The sequence below is a fragment of the Trachinotus anak genome, unplaced genomic scaffold (genome assembly GCF_046630095.1).
Source record: "Trachinotus anak isolate AG129_WGS33_773 ecotype Australia unplaced genomic scaffold, CSIRO_AGI_Tana_v1 ptg000004l, whole genome shotgun sequence".
NCBI lineage: Eukaryota > Metazoa > Chordata > Actinopteri > Carangiformes > Carangidae > Trachinotus > Trachinotus anak.
The window spans coordinates 7,825,615-7,850,960 of record NW_027273855.1 but is presented as its reverse complement, the minus strand read 5'-3'; the positions used below and the strand labels follow the sequence as shown (position 1 = coordinate 7,850,960).

Here is a 25,346-nt window from a genome sequence, read left to right as displayed (position 1 = left end):
CTTTAAATTCTACAGCCATACTAGCAGCTCTGTGGTGCTTTGAGCTAAACACTAACGTTAGCAAGCTAACGTGTCAGTTAGCATGCTGACACTGACAATACTAGATAGAATCTCTAAACAAAAAGTACAGCAGAGGCTGATGTGAATGTTGTTAATTTTGCAGGTATTTGGACATAAACTGAAGTAATGGACAAGTAAAAAAAGAAACCCTTCAATGTTATATAAACTTATATAAACTCACACTTACACATATTTTACAGTTTTTACCAATCTTATTCCAAGTCCTCTATTCAGTATGTCACATTTTGCTTAGCCTTATTATCATTCTTTTTATTTATTATTTTTGTTATAATTATTTATATAGTTATTTTTAGTGCCTATTTTTTAGGCACTGTGTGGTTCTGATTATCATAGAGCATATATGCCTGCTTAGGAATTTTCTGAGAATTGAAGCCCATTCTGCTATCTCACTATACTGTTGCAAGCCAATAATGGAAAAGAAGAGGACACTGTTAAGGGCAGAGGTCACCGATAGGCGATCTGCAGTTTGAAATGATGTCCATACCCTATAAATTATTGAGAGTTATTCTATTGTAGCTGGCACAGGTTTTCTAGCCTATGGCTCTGGTCATGTGATGTTACTCAACCAATCATTGTGATTTGAGTCAGTGAGTGAGATACGCACACAGGATATCAGACAATAGTTGGAGAAATAAGTGGGGGATGTGTGTTAGTGGGAAATAAGAGGGAAAGAAAGAGGAAATTTTGGTGTTAAAGCTGTCCAACTGAAATGGAATTAACAAAAAGGAAGAAGAGGGGAAAATCAAGCTCCACTTTTTATTTTTTAATTAAGCTTATTCCAGCCCTTATATTATTGAAATGAGAAAAGAACATTATTAATGTTAGGGTTAGGACCTTTGCTTGAGGTAATTTTGTCTAAATGGACCTCTTTGGATTTTAATTGAATACCCCTGGTTTAAGGCATTCATGCAATAATTTGTTCTCCATTCCCTTTATATGAAGTGGTGGTTTATAGTGAAGTCAATGTATTGTGCTGCTTCACTCTACATCTTTCCATTCCCTGTTCTCTTTCACCTGCATCAAAATTTAATAATCACTTCAGGGTGGTCCACAGCTCTCTCCAGCTTAAAAATATCCTGTCGCTGTCTCTGCCATCTAAACCAGGTCACTGAATTGAGTTTTATATATGTCTCTTTCTCAGTTAAAAAAAAGTCATGCAGGGTTGTTTCGCTGAAAGTTAATATGGATTTTGGAGCTGAGACAGGTGATAAGGCCTAAAGCCCACCTGCCTGCAAAGCTGCTTCCCAGACATGGTGCGCCAATCAAGCATACTCCTCCTTATAGACTACAGGACTTTGATGTGTCATCTGATGGATGATAATGAAGCCCTTACAGATTCAATTCTAAAAGGCTGAAAGCTCTTGAGCTTCATGTCAAAGATTTTGGACATTTACAATGACAATCTGGGTTCAGGAGGACAGATACACAGATTAATCTGTCGAACTTTCTGTTCTCACGTGGCACATAAAGTGGCACATTTACTACACAAAATTCTTAACCTCTGTAGCTTGCTAGCTAATTAAGCTAACATCATCTATGAGTTTGTCTCTGGGAAACCTGTAGAAGTCTCTCAAATATGCACTTGGTGGCTACATAAAGACAGGTGACAAATTACTCCAGTTGGGAAACACGATGACAGTTTGTCACCCATCTGTACATGATCATGCCAAAAGACTGAGGCTAAAGCTATGTTCCAGATAACAGGCAAAAGTCAGGGTCCTCACAAAATGATAATCCATAAGACATATAACTAAACTAATTACAGTTGGTTAGGCTTTGTGTTGCGATAAAGAAAATGTTTGATCAGTATTTCATTCTAATGTAAGACAAAGTTAAAGCTATCCTGAGTAACATTTGCTCAGGTTGAATGTTACTGTGAAGTGGGATGACCTTCCGGTGTGTGGTGTTGGAATAAAAGTGCTCCAGAAAATATCTGACTCTTTGACAAAAAGTCAAAGTTACAAGTGTGTGTAAATTAACCCTTCTAGGCAGAAATGAACTGCAGCTCCCACGATGTATTTTGGCAAAAACCATCCAATCGCACAGCACCTTTCTTTAACCTGTTCACTTATGATTTTTTGGTCTCCTTTGGATGAATCAGAGACAGTGGAGAACGGAGACTGCTTATTTTCACCTATTTCCTATTACTGTGTCACATGGGTTTCGCCACCTCCCCGCCCCTTTAGGAGACCAGCAGCAAGTTTCAATCTATTAATTCCAATGGGAGAAGTGAACATGATCACAGATTACAACACACTCTTTAATTGATTCCTTAAACTTTTGCTGTTCTGTTTTTGGTTTTATGATTACATGTTGAACCGTCACTGGTGTTGCAATTAGGCCATATCCATTATTTGTGTGATTCGGTGAATTCAAGATCATTTAAGCTTTTCAAAAATTCTTCCAGTGCTATTTCCTTTTCGCTCTCTCATCCTGTCACCTCACACAGTTGTCCCCCCCCTTTCACATTCACCTCCCCATCCAAGGTCTCACTTTCTGTCTCATTTATACTCTGACAGTTTCTTCTTACTTCTGTCCTCTGTGGCCCTGCTCTGGTCACACATCCAGTATTTGACATTCTATCCTAGTTTACACCTACTCAGACTCAGAGACACTCACCAGAATTTTCTCATGAAACTCCGGAAAGAATAAAAATCACATTTTTATATAAAAGCTAAATTTTAGAAGTAAGTGAAGAGGTGAGTAGATATCTTCTTTTTTTCCCCTTATATCAAGAAACCTACATTAAACCCATAAACATAATGTATATTTTCACAAACCATTTCACCACCCACAGCATTATTTGTAACTAATCCACATTTCACAGCATGAGCTCCCTGTGTCAAGACTGATTAACAGACAATTACCTTGATCAGCTCAGATGAGGTTAGTGCTTTTTTATTAGGAGAGTCTGTTGATTAAGAGCGATGTTTAGTTTGTGAAATGTCAAAGAAAAACAAACAATCCAAGGCTGGTGACTCAGTATTATTCCATTTCATTACCAAAAGTGGCACTGCAGTGCTTGACTGGGGAGAATGTAGTGGCAGTGAAATGCAACAGGTCATCACAGCGATTTGTTTTCCTCCTACATGCTGTACTCACCTTGGAGCACAGCAGCAAAGATGTGATGCTGCAGACATATCAGTATGCAAATGAGCACACTGGCTTTATGGTAATCACTTTCCTGCATATTTAACCAATCTAAATGACGGATGTTGCAAACAACAGTAATTATGATAAGTATAAAGCTCCTTAACTTAGAACAGATTTTACATAGCTGTTGTCCACAGTTGTGATTTAAAGACTAGCTTACTGTTCAGACTATTATTGGCTAGGATATGCTGTCACAGGAAGCCTATAAATTGACCCAAGGGAGTGCTGGTGTGTGTTAGTGTGTGTTTGTGGTGTGTATACACATGTAAAAGAAGCTTCTTCGATTGCTGTGGTCAAATATCTCGTAGTGTCTCAGGGGGAGATGAATGAGGATGGATGGAGAGAGAGGAGGGGGGTGGGGGGGGGGTAGAAAATAGATTCATTAAGCAGCGCCATATGTTTGACAAAGCAGCCTGAAACCAAAGTTCGTCTCACCACAAGCCATATGTGCAGAAGAGTCATCTGTGCTGGTGGTTGAGACTACTCCCTAACCACTGAAACCAGCTAATGGTAAATGGCTTGTTCATGTGTTGGTTAGAAACACTCAAAGCTCATGATACACTTGCTTTACACTTGCTTTTGTGTGAGTATTCTGTGTTCCTTGGAACAATAGTTGTGCATGTGCTCAGAAAATAATACTACTTGTCAGCAGGATGTAATTAAGCAGAGAATCAGTGGGAGCAGTACGTCAGGATGTTAAGGTCAGCAGCACGAATGACTACAAAAGTTTTGAAGAGAATAATTTCTAGCCACTGTGGCATTTTCTGCAGTGATATCAATGTTGCCACTATAACAACCTCCCCTAGTATCACCATGTTTACTTAGGTCCTCAAGGATATGTACTTTTCTATGCATATGTAGTTGTAAAAAGACTGTCGCCATGAAAGTTGATCCTGAATGATTCTGCAAATTTCTTCTCATTAATGCCAATTGTAATGTGTGTGTTGAGTTGTACAATATGAATGTAATCTGAGGGATACTGGGCTGTAAACAGTAAATATGCCTAAAGGCTGGGGTTTGAAATTCACAAGCATGTACAGTGTTGTCTGACAATATTTAAAGGCAAAAGCCTCACTTGCTTTTGCACATTCATGTGTGTTCTCGTATTGGAAAGCTGTACTCACAGTTTACAAATCTCTGGGTGCACATTGTGAATCTGAAAGTCGGTTTTTAAACCATGAGCATGGATTTGTGCAGATTTACACATGACCGTTTTTCTTTAGCAGATGACCCTAGAGAGGCCTCGTAATAACCATACCTTAACTATAGTTTATTTGCCATTACCCTGATCTTTCCCTAACCTTAAAGGTCCCATATTGTATAATATGAGATTTCTATGTCTTTTTTGATTATAATGGTCTAGGTTCTATATTAATACTGTGAAACTATCAAAGCACTCAATTCAAATAGAAGTGCACACAGCCCATATTCAGAAACTGTGCCCTAAAACGAGCCTTTAGGACTTCTCTAACTCTGTGATGTCACAAAAAACCAGTCACCACCCTTAGCCCACCTGGACCCACGATCCAGCCTTGCATGATTTGGTTTCTCTGACTGTTTGAGGTCAGATATGTTTAGGGTTGGTGCTCAAATCCAGCGTCAAATCCTCTTATCAAATCTAAATCCTTTCAAATCCCTGATTGAATGTCATGAAGCTTAGTTTTTAACATTTTCAAGTTATAAATAAATACTCACAAACAACTCAATGCACTTCAAATCTTTTATCACATGGACAAGAGGACAGAAATATGACAGCTTTTAGTGTCGGCTGCTAAATTATTAAACATTTACTTTAATTAATATTAACATTAATTAATCAATAGGCCTAAGCCTAACTAATTTTATAACATGTAGCTCTCACTCTCAATCTGAGAGTGAGATGAGCAGCAGAAGATATGAAATGTTGATTGTTGATAAAAACTACTTGATCCAAATGGAGATAAGCTAAAAATACTCTTTCACTGGATTCTGTGACAAAAAATGAGTGAGTGCTATAGGTCTAATATCTCTCTTAGTCTTGCCGAATGCTGTGATACCAACAGATGAAAGTCCATTTACTCCACTGCATTGTCTTGTGGTGGCAGCAGAAACCTCTGAGAAGAACATCTCAAAACCTGGGAAAGAAAAACCAAAACTATCTGCTGGCTAGATACAGTTATGAGTAAGAAAATATATATTTTTTTTGTTATTTTGTTCCACTGAACTTTCAGAGGGGCTATTGTGCTATTGCTACTGTGACATAACCAATGTTAGAATTGACAGTTGTTTACGTACCAGTGTAGAAGAAATGTTGTGAGTTCAGACTTCATGTCCAAACCACAGGAGCAGTCACAATGCTCTACATATAATATTCAGGTTTACTGCACTAAGAAACCACATACTCACTTTTGCAGCATGAAAACACACACTGACAAAGCTGTGGTTCCCTCTTACTTAAACATGGTACCCTATATCTCATATCTCACTTCTGCACATGTGTGAACACCACTGTATGCTCACACATGTGAACACACACGCTGAGAAACTAATGGAGGTCTCGACTGGCCCCAGTGGGTTCTTTTTCACACAGTAATTGAGCTACTTTTAGCTTTATCCAGATTCTCATGGTCATGCTGTTGGATGGAGGTGTTGGTAGTTTTTGAAACAAAGGTGGAGCGATAGAGGGAGAGAAAAAGAGAGATACAGGACTTCATGTGACCTGCAGAAACAGAACCAGTGAACAGATGTTACTTAGAAAAGTGAAATTGAGACAACAACACAGAGAAAGAAAATCATCTTTATTTTTTCATTACAGTCCATGAAGGCTTTAAAACAGCAGATGTCATCTCTACTTTTTGTTATTCAGCCTGTTCTGAATCTGATATTTTCCTCTGATTGCATAGATAGATTTGTTAGGCCTCCTGCAGATCACATCTCCACTGTCTGTAGAATAATTATGTTGTGCAAATCTTCTTAGGTGAGGGGAGAGAGGAGACCACAGAGGTGTTGAGCGGTGACTCAAAACCCTGTTTTTCTCCCCATGAATCATCTCTGTCATGTTTACACTTTCCTCTCCATGTCTTGTCTTTGCTACTTTGTGAACTGGTTTCAAGATTTGATGCGTGGATACTAGATATTGGATTTTTTTTATTGGCTTGTTTTTTTCTAGCTTTTTTGTTTTGGAAACTGTTCACTCTTGCACAGCTCTTTCCTTCCACCATATTTTGTTATCAATATTTTGATTTATCTTGCCCTGCGAAGCTTTATATATGGGTGACAGTCAAGGGGTGAAAGAGGATGAGAGGCAAGCCAAAGTGTGAATACTGAGAATTTGTTGTTTTGATTTCATCTGTGTCTCTTTGTTTGAATTTGTATTTTTTATCTCGAAATCATAAATTATGTGCAACAGCAAGTATATTTTGTAGGAAACGTCATCACTGTTTGGACTATGTCCGGAGGCAACATATTTTTGAATTAATAATGTGATACATGTGTCAATGATAGCGTAGTCACTAAGAGGATCTTTAGGCTGATGGCAGATGTGTAAAGTGCATAATGATCACACCAGTAAATGGAATTCACATACACGGGCAGCAAAAGTCCCTTTGCTGGATGAAGTTTTTTGGTTAAATGTAAACAAATTGTCTGAGGTCATGTAACATTTTTATGCCTGTGTGATTGAGAGAATGTCTTAAAATTTTGCATAAACATTCACTTGGACTCAACGATGAACAGATGAGATTTTGGTGATCGATGGTCAAGGTCACTGTGGCTATAACTTATGAATTCATACACTAATTATGACACAATTTGACCTGTCTATAAGGATAAAATGAAGTGATGACATTTTATATCTAAAGGGTCAAAGGTCAACTTCACTGTGATATCATAATGTTCTGCAAAAACACCAGGAAGGGGAGATTTTGACCATATTTCCTACAACTTGGCTGGTTGGCAACGGAATACAACTGCGAGGTGGTAATTCTAGTTCCGTATTAAACCAGATCATAATCCTTCCCCAGACCTTCACCAAGTGTTGTCAGTGGCAGTGGACATAATAGTGGATACAATAGTGGATATAATACTGCAAGATGTGTAATTTTTAGCAGACAGGTTTGGTTTTACCCTTTAGTAGGTGTTCTGCCCTTCTTTTTTTTTTACAATGTCAGCCAAATGAACATAAACTCAAAACATCCTTCACAGCTAAACTTGACAACAGTCCAAACAGTTATAATTCAGAACAAAACTGCATTCAAGCACAGCTGTGATACTCTCAGCTAGAGTCATTGAGGAAGATTGGAGGTTTGTTATTTGTTGCCACAATGTTCCTATAAAGTTTCCACAAGGCAGCAGCCTTCCCCAAATAATTTGGGATTCTAAGAAACTCCCATTTTCAGTCCAAAACCATATGCAAAAAAAAAAAAAAAAAACTTAACCGAACTATTAGAAATAATTGTTTCCTCACAGATACAGATACATTTACCACACAAATTACATCATCTAATAAAAATATGTCAGGACTCAATTATCATGGGGGAAAGAAACCACATGTTCCATTGTTCTACAGTCAAAGGAAGGGCCCTGTGAACATCATCCCCTACAATTCTCCACTTTTCACACCTGTGGAAGACCTCCCCTACAGCCCTTTACTGACCAGTGAGTGTTGGCCACTGTGTTACATGTGACCCAAGGTGTCAACAGACAATAAACAAGCTGTGCCCCTTTGCTCTTGCTCTTATTTCTGGCCTTCACCATGGGAGCAACAAGGCTCCCAGCACAAGGCTAGCATAAGACTGCTGCCTGGAACTCTCTTTTCACTCTTCTCCTCCCAGCTCTCCAAGAGGCAACACGAGCCTCTCCTCTCTCTGGCCCTCACTGTGGGAGCAACAAGGCTCCAAGAACCTGGGCAGCACCAGACTGCTACCTGGGACAACAGCTGTCCTTGCAGGCGTGCTCAATTTTATAAAATAGTGTGATCAGTTACTCTCCAAAGGAACTAAAATACATATTTTACCATTACTCTGTACTGGTAAATGCACCAGCTACTCACCATCTCTCAGCAGGTCTTTTTAATGCTCTGTTGGATCCCACATTACAAACTGCTATAAAAAGCTTTCAGTACTGTTGTTGAATGTCCACCCCATTTGGCCCCTCCACTTTTAAGTTTCTATACCGTTCACTGATTATTGACATTCATGGTTTTCATGTGGCTGTCTCCATGATATGTGAAGAATCTGCTGCAGCTGTGCCTGCATCTCACCGCCTGCTGCATATCAATCTTTTCACAGGCCAGGTTATTGTATTTACCAACACCAAGACATGTAATATGTGTGGTGTGTGCTCTGCTTTCACTGGTAAGATTTTCATTTTCTGTCCAGCAGCTGATTCGCTGATTTGTACATGTTTGTACTTTGAAGGTCATTTGGAGTGCATGCTTCTTGCACACACAAACTACATGAGCAAAGGGAATTCAAAGGAAGGCACGAGTGGAGAGGATATTGCCACTTGTGGGAAGATGAGTTGATCTGTTAATAGTTCAGGAGGTTCAGGGTGGTTGTGACTGTAGAACTGATGAAGCCTACATGAGCTTGAAGTCCTACCCACTGAGCATGAATATTTATGGGATTACAGAGAGGCCATGGGGACTCATTAGCAGACCGAGTAGAAACCCACGGCTTGTGTCTTCTGCCCATCACCATTCTGCTCCTCAGTGTCCCTTTAAGCCCTCCTGGATAAGACTGAGTTGCAATAATCACTTTGTCCAGGATCATCTCCATAATGAGCCTAGCAATATCTTCCCTCCTTCACCAGACTCACATCCCGCTGTCCTTCCTCTTCCTGTGGAGCTACCCATGCTGCAGAGGGATTTGTCTGTACTTTGTATCATGAATGACCACATGCTCTTACCTCTGCGCTCATGTGAGGTTTTCTAAGTCCTGTAGGGTGTTAGTCTCTCCAGATTGCTTTTTACATCCTCTCAATCCTCATAAGACATGTGGATTAGTGCATCGATCCTTAGAATCGATTGTAGAGCCCTATTAATCAAACCTGCATTGCAGAGACTGCCTCAGGTTGTGCCTTCATGAGTGTTTGTGTGTGTGTGTCTGTGTGAGTGAATATGATTATCTGTCTGTTCAGGATGCAAATCCAGTTGTAGAGAAGAGGTGAATAAATACTCACTTATCAGAGACCCAGATAAAGGACGAAGGGGAGAGACTTTTAAAGGCTTTATGTTCCAGCAGCAAATCCAGCAGAAAACCTAGTTAAGCGAGGAAAGAACAGGCAAGACAACAACAGTTTTGAAAGCTTTTTATAGCAGCATGAAATGTGTGATTCCGCAGAGCATTAAAAAGACCTGCTGAGAGATGGTGAGTAGTTGGTACATTTACCAGTCTAGAGTAATGGAAAAATATGTATTTTAGTTCCTTTGGAGAGTAACTGATCACACTATTTTTTAAGATTATGAACCTCTACCTTTATCTGATGGTTGAGATGTCCATTTTACAGCATGTGTATGATTTGTCTTCATTTAAATGAATTGAAAGACAAATTGTTTTGACAAATCTCTTTATGGACAAGAGGGATGTCTAAGTGCTATATTGTAACAGTCTTAAGTGTATGGTCTAAAGTGTGGGGTGCAAATGTATTTAGGGCATTTCCATATCATTTTTACTATTTTAAGGATGAAAAAAACAGTCACTGCACCAGGTGCATGGTTCAAAAGGGTTGTACTTAATCTTTTAATCATTGGTCCATTTTGGGTGTAACATACAATAAAGCAATCAGTGTCATCTCCCATTCCCTAGGCGGGCTTTCACATTGGCAGAATGCTATTATAATGGGGGGAGTTTCACACAGAATTAGGTTCTGTTTGTGGAGAGTTGATTACATATTGTGACTGACCAGTGAGCCCAGTGCCGACACAAGCACCCAGCAGCTCTGCACACACCAAGGGGAAAGGAAGGACTGAGTGAATTGACTTGCTGTGCAAAGCTCTACAAAGAAGAAATGGCCAATTCACAACTTTAGACATCTTTTGTGTTATATTATGAGAAGTGTTAATAAATTCTTGGTTCATTATTATACTGGACAAATTTAGACTAAGTGATAAAGGGGAAACACTGTGGCACACACTTGTGTGTAATAGGCAGTGAATGTGCATTGTGCACCCACCTATGGAGGCACATATTGCTCTCTTGACAATGCGCCCTTTAAATAACAGCAAAATACTGCGCCACTGACTTAAGACCAGGTTTTTGTTGGTCAATCATGCAATCACTTTGCACTGCCTCAAGCCTGCAATGCGCCAACAGTGTGTCTGACCACACCTCATTTTAAGACCATGGGTGCTCAGATGGGTGCAAGTGTATTTGCTATTTAAGCAACATGGGCACTGGAAGGGAAAATGACAACTAAACTAACGAAACAAAACTAGCAAAGACACTTGTGTCTAAAACAGTCTGGTTCTGAAAAAGTGGCAGGCTTACTGCTACTATTCCAGTATTATTCTTTTCTAATTACAATGCAGCTATGCTTCTGGGCTATTTTATGTCAACATCCTGTCACACTAACTTGAGGCAATCTGACTGGTCTTCAACCTGCTGTATATCTGCTTCTTTTCCTGTTACAGTACAGAACACATTATTACAACAACAGCTTGTTTGCATGTGGGTGTTTATTGGCCTTCAGTCTGGTTGCAGTTTGCTTGGCACTGGCTGAATGACTGGTAGCACCTTAGAAGCAGTTGAAGCGTCTTTTAACACTACACTGTTGAAATCTCATCCTACCTGTGTGACCACTCGCTGTGGATTCATCATCAGTCTTGACAGTCAGCAGATGCAGATGCACTCAACCATATGCTCACGCTGCAGACCTTGATGTAACTCAGTTGAGCATGTAGCGACAACAAAACACATCTGACAGTGATCAACCTCATTTTCAACACCTTGGGTATATTAAGGTCATTTCTCTTCATTCTGCACACAATTTTTGTGACGATTTACATGCTGAAGCTGGTGTTTATGTCTGACTGGTGATACTGTTCCATAATATCCTAATGGCAATGTATTGCATTCTAGATAAAATGAATCCTCATAATGTGAATCATTCTCCAGTTTAGCTTGGATGGCACTTTTTCATAAATGGAATTTATTTCTGAGAAGGAAATTTATTTCATGATAGATACAAACTATATCTAATAATATTCTGTTATGATGTTTATCTCTATGGCAGCTTTTTGCAAATAAAGAACAACAGTATAATGCTACTTACACATGTTTGCATCAATATCAAAGTAATAAACATATCAACTTATCTGGTAGTATATACTTAAGGGACATTTTCTGCATTGAATACTTTAAAGTTTGATACATAAGTCATATTTATCATTTTAATTTTCACTCGAAAAAATATGAAAATGATGATGATTTGATTTTTGTTGTGGCCTGTACCAGACAAGCATGTTCCTTTGATTAATGGTTCAAAATTTTAGATGCTGTTTTCTCAGAAATTATACATTTCTATATCATTTTATGGAGTAAAAAACTTAAGAAGTAAGATTCTGGTCTTAGATTAATTTTTTACCCAACATGTAATTACTTGATTTTGGCTTTGTAGAACAGTTTACTGTAGAATTCAATATATCTTCAAATTTCAGTCATCTGAAACGGAGGACAAACTGTCTTCACTGCATGAGCAACTAAAAAATGCAGCAAACATGGTTTATTTTGGACAACATTTCTCTGATTTTATCAAAGAAATGAACATCTGCTAACTGGTGTCTAGTGAGCCTTTGAATTGAGATCACTTGCAGTGTAGCAGTTTGATTTCTGCCCAAAATATTCAGTGCATTTTTGGCCATCTATCAGAATGTGATCTCAGAGAGGGCCTGCTGCCATTATCACCTCATTTCCTTCCCATTTCTACCTCGTGATGACATTTGGAAAATGGGGCGAGGTGGGGTGCAACTGTATCCCTCCACTGGGCAGATTTAATGTGTGTGTGCAGATGTGTGTATTCAAGAGAGTGTGGGTTTTTGATGCGCAGGTGAAGTGCTGGTGTCTGGAAGGGCGAAATGGGAGAAAGTGGAGGATTGATTCTGAGCTTTAAATAAACACACTCTCCCCTCCTCCAGCTGAGTCCACCAGACAGATATCTGCTCCACATGTCACTCAGCTCACCCACTCTTGTACACACCACAGACAGTGTGAGACGTGTGAAATGTCTGTGTGTGTGTGCAGTCACAGCAGGCGGTCGATCCAACAAGAATAGGAAGAATGCCAGCCAAACTAAATCATTCCTTTTCCCCAAAGTTTGTAGTTGGCTAGGGCAACAGAATTAATAATTTGTGCTGACTAATGGCAGCATTCCCTCCTCAAAGTGGCTCATTTGTCCTCTTATAGGTTAAAGCAGCAGTGACATATGCTGCATGGGCGTTTTCCTTTATGTGTGGGAGAATGGTTCGCTCTGCCTCCTGGTCACTTTCTGCTTGGCAAGCTTTGTGAGAGGCTATGTGTGAGAATGCATATGTGACAGGCTACTGTGTGAGAACACACACATGCACCACCTCCTCTCTCTACACACAAAATTTCTCTCTCACATACTTTTATTTGATAAAGATGAAGTTGTGCAGGACATTAATCTGGACTGTAAAAACATTTGATATGATATAGTGAAACTGAGAATCCTTATTCATAAACGTTCCAAATTTAGCCTCAGTGATAAGGCCATACAGTGGTTGAAATCCTACATTTAGAACTGCATGGAAGATCAAGGTTATGCTTGAAAACAACAGATTCATATCACAATGTGCCAGTGACGATGCCTGAAGGCAAAGGTGTGCAGCTGTTATAAAGATCACACTCATAAGGTGGAGTGAAAAGCCTGGCTCCATAAAGATGGACATTAAAGGGATTAAACTTGGGGAAAATTGTGCACACAAAGGGAGAAGTTGAGACATTGGCAACCTTCTTTCTTGTGGTCAATTATTGTGTGAAAAGAGTGTGATCGTCAGATTGTCATTTCTGGAAAGTGAAGCTGATTGACCGTCTGATGCAAACTTCTAATGAAGCATACTCAAGTTCGAAGGGTTCTGTCCCTGGCCCACTTCTCTTAGTGTGTATACAGATTACTTACTCCATGTTGTTAACTTGAAAACCTCAAAATGTCATTTGTAGACACACACACATGCAGACACACACACACACACACACACACACACACACACACACACACACACACAAGCACAAGCACACACACACACTTATCAGTCAATCAGTGGAGCACTGCAGAATCTGAACTGAATACAGAGATAGCTGAGACAACAACCTAGTCATGGCTGTTTCTGCTCTTTTATCTGCAGACAGAAGAAGAGAAATACAGTAAAAGTTAGGAGCTTGCACGCCTTTCTGAAAGCTGTACTGCTCACTCCTCTCTTCCCATATATCAGCACTATAGTTGCATGTTATCTGGCCTTTCCATTTTCCATGGCTGAATAACTGATCTATTGCAGCAAACATATCTAGTAGTGAGTTGCTGGTGGCTCTGCCTGCCCATCCTCTGAGTCAAGGATTATCATTTAGCTGCTCAGCAACTTTGCCATTACTGCCCTTACAGCCAGCACTACAGCAGTATTGCAACACATTTATGTTATCTCAAAAATATGCCTCTCCACTACTCTTCTCTCTGCTGTCCTCCTCTAATCTCCACTGTTCTCCTCTCCTCTTGTCTCCTGTCCTCAACCTTTAATTATTCACAGAAAATCAAATTTCCTAAATGTATCTAGCTTCTTGGTAATCTTACCCTCTTTGGTTATTGCTGACTAAGATTAATTAGAAAAGACATTTTTCCACTGTAGTTTTTTTCCCCTCTCTTGGGTGGTGATGCAGAGCAAATTTTAACAACAGTTCAGAAATTCCGGTGAACAGAAATGTACAGTATCAGGAACATGTTTGCATGAAAGTCCAGAGAACAACATCACCTGCTTCTCAACGACTTCAACAATTGTTTTGTTGAACTAATTTTGCCCTCAGCTTTCTCTCTATTCTCCGCTCACTGTTGGCGAAGTTTTAATTGGCAGTCTGTTTCCTCAGCGCTGGGAGACTTGGCTACAGTAGAGGTATATTTATGACTGCCCTTCTGTTAGGTGAGATAGTGGCTCTCTGGTGACCATTTAGTTGGCTGCACCTCAGAGACAATGTGAAACATTTGTGTTGCCCATTGACTTTTCATTTGTTCATGCATCCATCTATCGACTGATCAGTACCTCTTCTATCATGCTGCTTACCCCAGGCAGTGCAGCTGTGGTGGGAGAGTGAGCAGAGCAGACATCCCTCTACCCTCCAGAAATTTTCTCCACCACTTTCTTCGAGTGTTTCTTGGATTTTTACAGGGTGCTGTTTGTTACAGTAACACTTTCGCAGAAAGGCAAGCAGGTCAGTACAGGGGAGTAGCAACTTGACTGAGGCTTTGGGGAGCTGATGAACTCCTCACCTCATCAGAGAGAGTGATACATTTACCCTGAGGAGCCTGGGTTCTTTCCTCTTATATTTACTTTTTGGTCACCTTCAAGACTGTATATGTGAAGGTCAGAGCGCAGATCAGCTGGTAGATTGAGAACTCTGTGGTGTTTCTTGACCAAAGTCTGATATAGTTCAACTCAATACAATGTGCTTGGTGGTCACTTTTGCTAGTGGTGTGTCTCTGGGGACGGCAATGTGAGCCAGTTGGCCCTCCACTTTGGTCTGGAGTGAAATATCTAAACCTTTAGATGATAGATTGGTATGAAATCTTGTACAGACATTCATATACCCAAATATACCCCAATTTTTACAACTTTGGGTATCCCCTGACTTTTCTGCTAGTGTCATCATCTCGTCAAAATTTTCATTTGAACTTTAATTTGTCTAAAACAACACAAGAATAATGGTAATTTATGCACTACGGATGTAGCATTGGACAGTACTACTACAATACTACAATGGACAGTTGAAAAAATTGCAACTTAGCTGTTCCTGCTGGAGAAGAGGGATTTCAAAATCCTATCTTTGCCCAAACCAAATGGTGTACAATGAAAATGTATGAGTGACTGAATGAGTGAATGTCACCTCATCCAGGAGTGAAAAAACACAATTTCAGACCACAGCACCCCAGTAATGGATACTTACCATCTGATCTGAAACTGAAGGAGCAATCCAGGCAAAGCAAAGAGTGTCAATTTTAAATTTTCCAGGACAAATAAAGACAAAGTTGCTGAAAACTCTCTTTCATAGTTTGACATGTTGGTAAATATGCATATTCCTTTTCTTGCTAGGAGTTAGGTAAGAAGATCAATACCACTCTCATGAATGTACACTAAATGTGAACCTAGAGCCAGATGTCAGTCAATTAGCCTAGTTTATATTGTGGGTGAGATTTTAGGGGTGCTCATAGAAATTTTTTTTTTTCTAATTTTAGAGGGACAGACAAGCTATTTCTAGATATATTTCTAATAATCTGTTTTCTATTTTCTATTGATGATTCTGCTCTCAGCTTTTTCAAATCCTATCTCTAGAAGCTAGGCTAAGATAATCACCTAAATCTAGCTAAATTAAGCCTTACATCTAGTGTGTAGACATGCTGGTTGTATTGATCTTATCATCTAACTCCTGGCGAGTAAACAAAAACGTGTACTTCCTCAAACGTTTAATGATTCCTTTATGTAGTATAATAAAACAAATGTCAATTTCAATTAAGTAAAGCTATTTCAGTTGGCCACTTGGCTTCCCTCTTACTTATTTTGAATGAATCATATTCAACCCATTTTGGATGTGCTCTGCTAAACTGTTGACATGAACTATATGGCCAAAGTACCTTTTTCTTTTGTTAGTTAAAGTGAAGTGAAATCTTATAGCTACAGCAAACACTGAATATAGACTATGTTGTGCCTGTGACTTTGTGGCAACAGTTTGGGGAAAGACCTTCCCTGATTCCCTGTTGGGATGAACTGGAGTGATGACTATGGACCAGGCCTTACATCACTAAAGCTCTGGTGGCTGAATGGGAGCAACAGTGAATTCATGCCCATGGTTTTGTAATGAAATACAGTCATATAAAGGGGTGATGTTTGTGTCCACATACATTTGGATACATTGTGTAGTATTTTTCTTTAAAATACACTGTGAATGAGAAACTTCTGTTTTCTGTTGTGATTGACTATCTTCTCACCTCTCTGGCAGGTGTGTGGATCAAACTCAGCCGAACATCCAGGATGAGGGAGAAGAGGGCTGATTTTGTGGCTGGATGCCTCGGAGGAAGGGTCATCGCAGCTGGTGGTCTAGGTCAGCACCTCCGTTATTATATCCCCTCTATGTTCATTTCTGTCAGTTAAATACAGGGCTGTGCCTTGAGCCAAGATGGAAGAAAAGTAAAGTGAGACAGGACAACAACCTGGGTCAGTGTACTGAATTGCATCCAATGTCGCTGCACTTTTGTCTGTTAATGGACACTATGTACATTAAAAAGGCTTTTTCTCACTGTATTATTTATCTGTTGATGGTAAATAATAGTATATGTCTTGTAGGAATATCATAATATAATGTTGTGTCTTATAAAATCAAAAATGTGTCAGTAAACAATAACACATTTGTAGTCATAATGTACATGATGTTTGTTTGTTTCACCTCACCTGGGGTACTACACAACTGTGTGCCTGACACTTTCTGACTGCAGTATCTAATGTGAAAGAATCAGTGCTCCAAAGTATACTTTATTATCAGGGTCATGATACCATACCTGATCCTCTGCAAGCTGACCTCCCTCCAAAATACAACTTTATGCTCTCCATGAACACACAACCTCTTGTATTAAAACCACATTTAACAGGCTTTAGGTTACTTTACAGTTGCAGTATTGTATATGTATGTGTATGTGTATTGCCCACCTACTTCCACCCTCTATTTCCAACTGATGATAGGGCTCTGCTTAACACTATAGTAGTAGAAAGTAGTTTGAAGAGCAAAGAGAAAAACAGTCAAACTGTGAATACAGTATAAAAGCCTGATGAAAGGACCCTTCAAAATTTTCACTCTAGTAACAGCAGAATTTTCGTCACGGTTTTGGGTCTGTCACCCAGCCTTTGTTGTTCAGAATATCAAGAGAAATATCAGGGCACATTTCAATTATGTTATTATTTGAAACCAAAAATAATTTTAGGTAATCAGTTCCCACTAACAATATATAACACTTTTCTGAATAGAAACAAGCATTGTCAGACGCAGTGTGGTGTGTGAGAAAATATTTAACAGGCGATACTGATCAACTGGCAGTAAATGTGCAAGTAGATTAACTTTCGGTAATCGGTAATGCTATCTTGGCTGCCTCTGTTGGTCACATGACCCTTGCCTTGCAGGTTGTAGCCACCTGTCGAGAGTCTCCCTTCTTAAATTAAACCCCTGTGTCTAGATAACATCCACATCTCTACCTCTTGCTGTTTGAAATATCTAATCTCCAAGCTGAAGCATTTTCTGACTCTCTCTAATGCCAGAGAGGACATTATGCAAATGTTTTCAGTGGCCGAGTAATCCTAAACTCAGCTTCGTGTGTAAAATAAGTGGATTTTCCCTTTAAACGAGAAGCAGAAAATGTAAAATCAACCATTTCTTCTTTATTTTTATAATGACACTCTTTGAGAAATATGAAGCAAATGCTATAAAATAATTACCTGGTAAAAAGATGGTCGTTTCTAACAAATTACTGTGGTAATTACTATGTCACTGTTGCTAAGTAACCCAAAATTCCATTTTCTCCTCGACCAAGCTGCGCTTGTAAGTTCAGTATGAAGAGAGACTGAGCAATGCTACAAATTAATCAGAGGTCAGCGTTTTTCCTTGATGATGTGCTTGTTAAGCAGATATTGACTCACTTTTCTGTGCATCTGCATGCATCAGCAAGATTACACACACACACATACTGTCTACACACATACAAACTGGTGTTAACCCCGAATGTACAGAATGAAATTTATTGACACATTCAAATGCCATTTATTCCTGCAAGCACAGCCCATGCTGAATAGGATTTACATTGCTATTACAGCTCAATCACAGTTGGCAGATGTGGTATTTTCTCATCTATAAATGATCACAGAATCAATTTAGAGATATTGTAGAAATTAGCAGCTTTTACCATCTTCTAGATTGTTAGTTTGTGTGTAATTGTGCTTATGATGTTGTGTCTGTTTTCACATATAGGGGATTAAACTAGATTAGAAAAGCAGAGACCTTCTATGTGACAAGAATTTGGTTACAGGGCAATGCATAATGTGTGAGGAAGAGGCAAACAGTTATCTCAACTGTGGTCTTGTTTATTTAAGGTACACTCTGTTGCATTACCAATATTGTAGAGATGATTAATAGGTTACACCTTTAAATAGTTTTTAATTGGTTGAAACATCAGTTCTTAGATTGTTTTGAACACGTTTCCATGTGGGCCTAACACACACACAGCTTTTCTCTGTCAAGACCTCAAAGTAATAATCAATAATGCATCCTGACATCTCACTATGTGTGTGTGTGTGTGTGTGTGCATCTGTGTTTGCTAATGTAAGAATGACAGAGTGAGGGGGAGTGAGAGGAAAAGAGATAGATATTTCTTTCTGTGTGAGTGTCAGCTGTGACTCTGGCTTGCCATCTAAACGCTGTGGATATTTTGGTCTTGTGAGTCATCGCTGGTTTATGGCACATTTCCAACCCTTTGACTTGGAAAAAAAAAAAAAAAACATCTTCAAAGACCAAAGAGCATCTGTATTGCTGTTACAGGCCTGTATGTGGATACATATATTTAAAGTTTTACAGTATAAATTAACTTGAATATAATGCAGAATTGTTCTGTTCAGTATAATCTTTGTAGATCTAAAAAAAGCTGTCTTCTATTTTCTATTGATGATTCTGCTCACAACTGTTTCAAATCATATCTCTAGAAGGTTGATAAAGGTCTCCAAAAAGGATCAGTGTTAGGGCCTCAATTATTTCCTCTATACAAAAAATGTCCATTTCTATGCAGACAATACACTATGCATCTTCTATGCAGCTGTATTTGTTCTGTTTGGCTCGACTGCAAATCAAGCATCCAGTTAACAGTCTGCTTTACATACATCTGTTATAAATGTGTTCCTACTCTGATCCATGACCTTAATGGCAAACTATTTAATGCAGTACTGCATTATAAATGCTCAAGAATTTTGTTCACAGATTGTCCTACAAAAAAAAAAAGATTGGATTTTTATAGCGGAACTAAAACAAAAAACATATATTCTACTGAACTGTACATTGCACATTAGATTATGAAGTTATTCTGTACAATCATGCTGCTGCCTTTACCCTTAAATCACTGCAAACCATTTACCACATGTACAACAATTCAGTATGCAGTTCAAGTCATTAATGTAGACAGCTGTCATACTGATCACTTGTCATCACTGACACATATGCATCAGCATACCTGCATACACTCACAAGACCAGATCACAGCACAGGTTAGCTTTAAACATTTACTCACACCAACTTTAACCTGGTAGAGACAAAGTTAGAGACACCCATCCCTCTACGGGAATTGAGGTGAGATTTCCATGTCTTTTTTGATTATAAAGCAGGTCGAGGTGCGATATTAATACTGTGAAAGTATTCATATTACATTACATTACTAAACATTTAGATTTAGATAGCTTTAATCAGGAGCAGCATGTTGTGTCTGTGTGCATGTGATATACAGTACTGTACAACATTTTTAGGGACTGTAGGAAGATGTTTAGATTTTTATCAGTCACACAAGACCATCATGGATACATCTGACCAGTTCCAAATAAATTCTGCAGCATGAACACAAGCCCAAACAAACAGCCAGACTCATAAAGAACTATCCTCAGTAACAAGAACGAGGAGTCCTGCAACAGATGGTCTGGCCCCCTCAGAGTCCTAATCTCAGCTTCATGAAGTCAGTCTGGGATCACATGAACAGACCGAACACTAAGACAGCCTCAATCCACAGAAGAACTGTGGCAGGTTCTCCATGATGCTTGGAAGCATTTTCAGTTTACTGCACTTTGTACAAAACTATTAATGGTAAGATTTTTTAAAGCATTTTCACTACACAGAATTTTATCAGTTCTGGAACAGTACTGGTTGCTCTCAGCACTCTCTTGTAAAAGAATGCCTGATCTCAGTGAGACTTCAGTAAAGTCAGATCCCTTTTAGTTAATAAAAAAATTACCTTAAAGTAAAAAACCTTGAGGAGACCAGATGACTCCTCTCTGCATAGTGAGTCACCATGGCATGATGGTGAAGGTTGGTGCTGTGTTTGTTGTAGACATACAAATAAGCTCTGTAGAAAAAATAATTGAAGGTACTTTTCTCTCATGAAAGCTTTTATCTTGGTTGTTAATACTGTTCATGCCATCACTAGTTCAAAAGGTGCCTCGGGGGAAGGCCCCCTGAAGTAATGACCTTTCATACAACTTTTAAAGGTGCTTTGTTTTTCTTCTCTTCTGCATTAAAAAATCTCAAGCACATGAGCTCAGGTATAGTGAATAGAAGATTCCTTATACACACACACACACACGCACACACGCACACACACACACACACACACACACACACACACACACACACACATACACATACACACATATACGTACAGAGATATCAGTGTGTACACTTGTGTGTGATTGCCTCTATGTGTGTGTGTCTGTGTATTTCTGTGCGTCGAAGTCCTCCCCACCTGCTCCCAGGCACTCTCGCTCTGTCCATCACCTCTTCCTTGCCACTGTTTATCTTTGCCCCTCCGCCTGTCTTAGTTCATGACATGTTGATAATTTCAAATAAATTATAATTAGATGTAACTCGTCAGTTGAGATGCAATAATTTGCCGAGCCATATAATTTTATTATCATTATTTGTCAGATTATTTGTCAGAAATGTACACACACACACACACACACACACACACACACACACACATAAACATACCGTGCATGTGCAGTCTTTTCAATTCATCCATTTCTTGTTACGTTTATGAAATCTCCTTCACTATGGGAAACAATATCAACCTGGTAGCAACATACACGGTTGTGTATGATTTGGATCTTGCAGTCATGTGGTTGACGTGTGTCTTTTCTGTTTTCTGTGGCATTTTCTTTTCAGGGATTGAGCCATTTTAATGACAGCTCTTTTGACACTATTTTGCATCCTGGGCTCAGTTCCGCCCAAGATTATTGTCATCGTTTCAAAGAAATGCAACAAGTTAAAGCATATTTTTCCCCAACGGCAGAATGATAATGTGTGCAGCCAGACCATTCTCCAGCACTCACACAGCAGTGTCTGGTTATGCAAGACTGGTTTACGGGTCATTGACAATGTATTTTAGGACTAAAACTAGCTTATAAGTCAAGAGGCAGTTCAGAGGAGTCCTAAGGCTCTAAGACCAGTTCACAATCAGCTGTAGGTAATGCATATTGTTGTGTCAGTATTATGAAAAGATACAATAATCAAGTTTTAAAAGCATATTTTCATGTCTAATTAAGGTAATTAGGATCCAGTCAGCTCCCAAACAACACCAGAGGGGACAGTTTGCACAAGTCTCCTCTAGTTGGCCCATCTCAGTCTATGTTCCTGTCTATCCTTGTGTTCTGTGAAATATCAAAATTCACAACCCAAGTACTGAGGTAATGAGTCCACATCAGGCCAAGTACAGTCCAAATGACCTAAGAGTTCTTGCTCTACCTGTTTTATTGAGGGTATTTTGGGAATTGATTTGTGGGTAGTGGGGTTTAGCCAAGTACCCCAGAATGTATTTCATGACAACCAGCGGCGATGGTGGATAATTTGACACAGGCTCCAAGATTGTATAATTTTATTTCTACAACTAGTAATGCGTCAATAGGTTATGTTATTTTTTTTTTCAGGTGAGAGAGTAAATATTTGGTCAGTTTATACAATCATGTCTATTTGAAAATTTGCCCCGACGGTCTCATAGCTGTGTGGACCTGCAGGACAGGTGAGAAGCTGGGCATCTTGGCAGCTAACACCCAGACTCTGTTGTCATCCTGCAGAGACTCGTCTCACCTCAGCAAGCCTGTAACTTATAATTTGTTTTGATGTCTCCATACCAGTTTAAACAGAATACACAAATCCTTTTAGAGATGAGTTATCTTCCAGAGTTAAAATCTAATATTTTTTGCTACCAATAGCTTTTTCTGAAATTAAAATTCACGTTTTATTATTAAGGTACAGTCCATCGCCTCTGTGGACTTTTGGGTCAAATAGATATCACCATTTCATTGAAAAGTGAGCCAGAGAGTCAACCTGCTCAGTTTTTAGATGTGAGGTGAATTAGACAAAGCAGTTAGGCTGCATACAGTCCGCTTTCATTTTATCTATCTTTATCTACAAGCTCACTATGGTAAACATGGATTGTGAATGCGTTTTACTTCACCTGATGTCATGTTCTCCTCTGTGGCTTCTCTCCCCACCGTCCATCCCACCGTGTGTGGAGGAGCTGAGCCCCGCCCTCAGTCAAACAGAGGCAGATAGAGACTGACTTTACGAGTGAGTAAGCATTGGCAAAAGAGAAGGGCGACATGTGTGTCCTGAGTTAGGGTTGAGCACGGGGAGGAAAATGATGGCTGAGTTTTTAGGCTCAATAAAAAATTCAATGTATGAATCAGTGGTGAAACCCAACAAGCAGTAAACAAGCCATCAGTTGATGAAAACTGTGATCAGTCCTGTGTTGAAAATCAACCCCCCTGTCTGCACTGAAAGCTCCTGCAGCAGCAGCAGCAGCACAGTGTCCCTGAGCAGCAGCTTGACTGTGCCTGTCCAGAGGTCAACCTCTGACTGTTGATCCACAAAGAGCAGCCAGCTGGGACTGAGCAGTGGCTGACCTGGTCTGACCCTTGTGCAGCACAGTATGATGTTGTGAAGGAGAGTGGGCTTGCACGGACCAGTGGTGTCCAGTCATTGTGTCCCTAACCAGAGCTACTGTATGCTGCTGTGAATCATTACAATGATGTTGAGCAGCAATGATGGCTTCCTTATTTTAGTCCACACAAGCATTAGTTTCAAAAGAACTGGAGAAAGTGGGCATGGATGAGTGCTGCACTCTGTGGTGGCCATGTGCTGCCTGTTCAGATATGATAAGTACTGGAGAGAGGGTAATAACACTGTTTACAGCACAGATCAAAAACTACCTCAAGCTCTGCTGCAGGTTTGCTGTGGCTTCCGTTTGACCTGAAGTGCTGTTGTCTCGCTGTCTGAAAACAGACGCAGCAGCAGGTCATAGAGAGGTGAAGAGAAGGTATGGAAGAGAAACACTTGAAAGCTTCAGGATGGATAACACATAAAAACAAGAGCTGGAAACAATATAGGATGAAAATAATACAAACTGATGTAAAACGTGTCAAGCCTCATGAATTGCATGAAATGTTGTCTGGGACTTTTTGTATTTTAAAACAGCTGCAACTATACAGAGAAATACAGCAGCAGTTGGGGAGATTTTTGGTGAGTTATTATCACCCCCTCATGCTGAGCTTGGTCATGTCTTTGTTTTGAAACAAATCAAGACTCAAAATGGAGTCAGTCCTGATTACTTCAAATCTTAATCAGTACAAAATCTCAACTTTTTTTATTAGTAGTTTCATGTAATTAGATGTTTGTCTATTTCAAGTTTAAATTATTTCACTTTCGGTCACTTATAATCATGAGTTCATTTGACTAAATAATCAAAGGATTGTTTACTTGACTCATCAAATTAAGTTGTCTGGAAACATTGTTAGTTTATTTGCATATACTTCCCAGCATGCATTGCATGAAGGTTTAAATTCTCCTGAAATCCTTTTTTCCTGGGCTGTGTCTGAAATCACTCACTACTCCCTATATAGTCCACTATATAGTGAGTTTGCCATTTTGTATTTCCATGTCCAACTGAATTGTTTGTGCGAGGGGTTCCAATGCAAGTGTGAACAGTAGGGGCTAAGTGGACAACCCTGCTTTGTCCCCTTGTGTAGGTTAAATGGTTCTGAAACTGTCTGGTTGGGAAGAATTCTAGCATTAGGAGCTTGACCCAAGATATAAATCCATCTCCGAAATAAATTTTTTCGAATACTGCATATAAATAGGGCCACTCCACACAATCAAAGACCTTTTCAGCGCCTAAACTTAGGTTAAACAGCTCTTCTTTAGGGTGCCTGGGAGAGTACATAATATTGAAAAGGCGTCTGAAGTTATGAAACAAATGTCTGTCTGGGATAAACCCTGTTTGATCTGAGTGTATCAATTTAGCTATGTGGGGGCTTAGTCTTCTGGCTAAGGACTTGGCCTATATTTTCTGATTTGTGTTTAGTAGTGACATTGACCTATATGAACCTACCTGTTCTAAGTCCCTCCCTTTCTTAGAATACGTGTTATAGTGGCCTCATTTAATGTTGCTTGGAGCACACACATCTCAAATGCTTTCTTATACATTTTCTACAAATACAGGGATATTAAGTTATTAAACATTTTGTAAAACTCATTGCAAATCCCATCTGGGATCAGGGCTCAAATGAATTGTTTTCTTAAGTTCCTCATGTGTGATTTCTGAATCCAAGAGGCTCGGATCCCTCTAAGCCTGTGTTTGGCACATCGCATATATCTAAAAACTGTTTCATAACCTAGGGTGAAGCTCGAATTTGAGGGGTGTCCAATAACTCATAATACTCTCAAAAAGAGTTGTTAATGTCTTTAAGTGAGGTATCTGGAGTATTAGATTCAGATTTTATTGTGTGAATGGTCCTATCATTTTGTCCTTTCTGTAGTTTATGTGGTTTGTCCCCAAATTTAAAGTAGGCCTTTTTAGTAAATATAAAAGCTCTAGAGATTTTATCAGAGAGTAATTGGTTAGGTTTATATTTGACAGCTGAATCTTATTGTGTCTCAGTGGATGATAGAACAGCATTTTTAGCATCTAGTTTACTTTTTAGCTCCTCTAGCTGTGATCATTCCAACTTATTGTGTTTCTTTCGCGCAGCCTGAAAGGAGATGACGCATCCGCTCACGAATGCCTTAAGTGTTTCCCATAACAGGATCAGTGAAGTATCATCTACATCATTCATCTCAAAAAACAAC

General features: G+C 39.3%; 1 protein-coding gene across 1 annotated transcript in view; it reads left to right on the top strand.

Annotated features, from left to right (window-relative positions):
* klhdc8b (kelch domain containing 8B) overlaps positions 1 to 25,346 on the top strand; it is a 209,412-nt gene that overhangs the window by 168,790 nt on the left and 15,276 nt on the right. Inside the window, exon 6 of the mRNA XM_071475568.1 lies at positions 16,428 to 16,529. Within this exon, the coding sequence (XP_071331669.1) occupies positions 16,428 to 16,529 (102 nt within the window). The remainder of the gene's footprint in view (positions 1 to 16,427; positions 16,530 to 25,346) is intronic.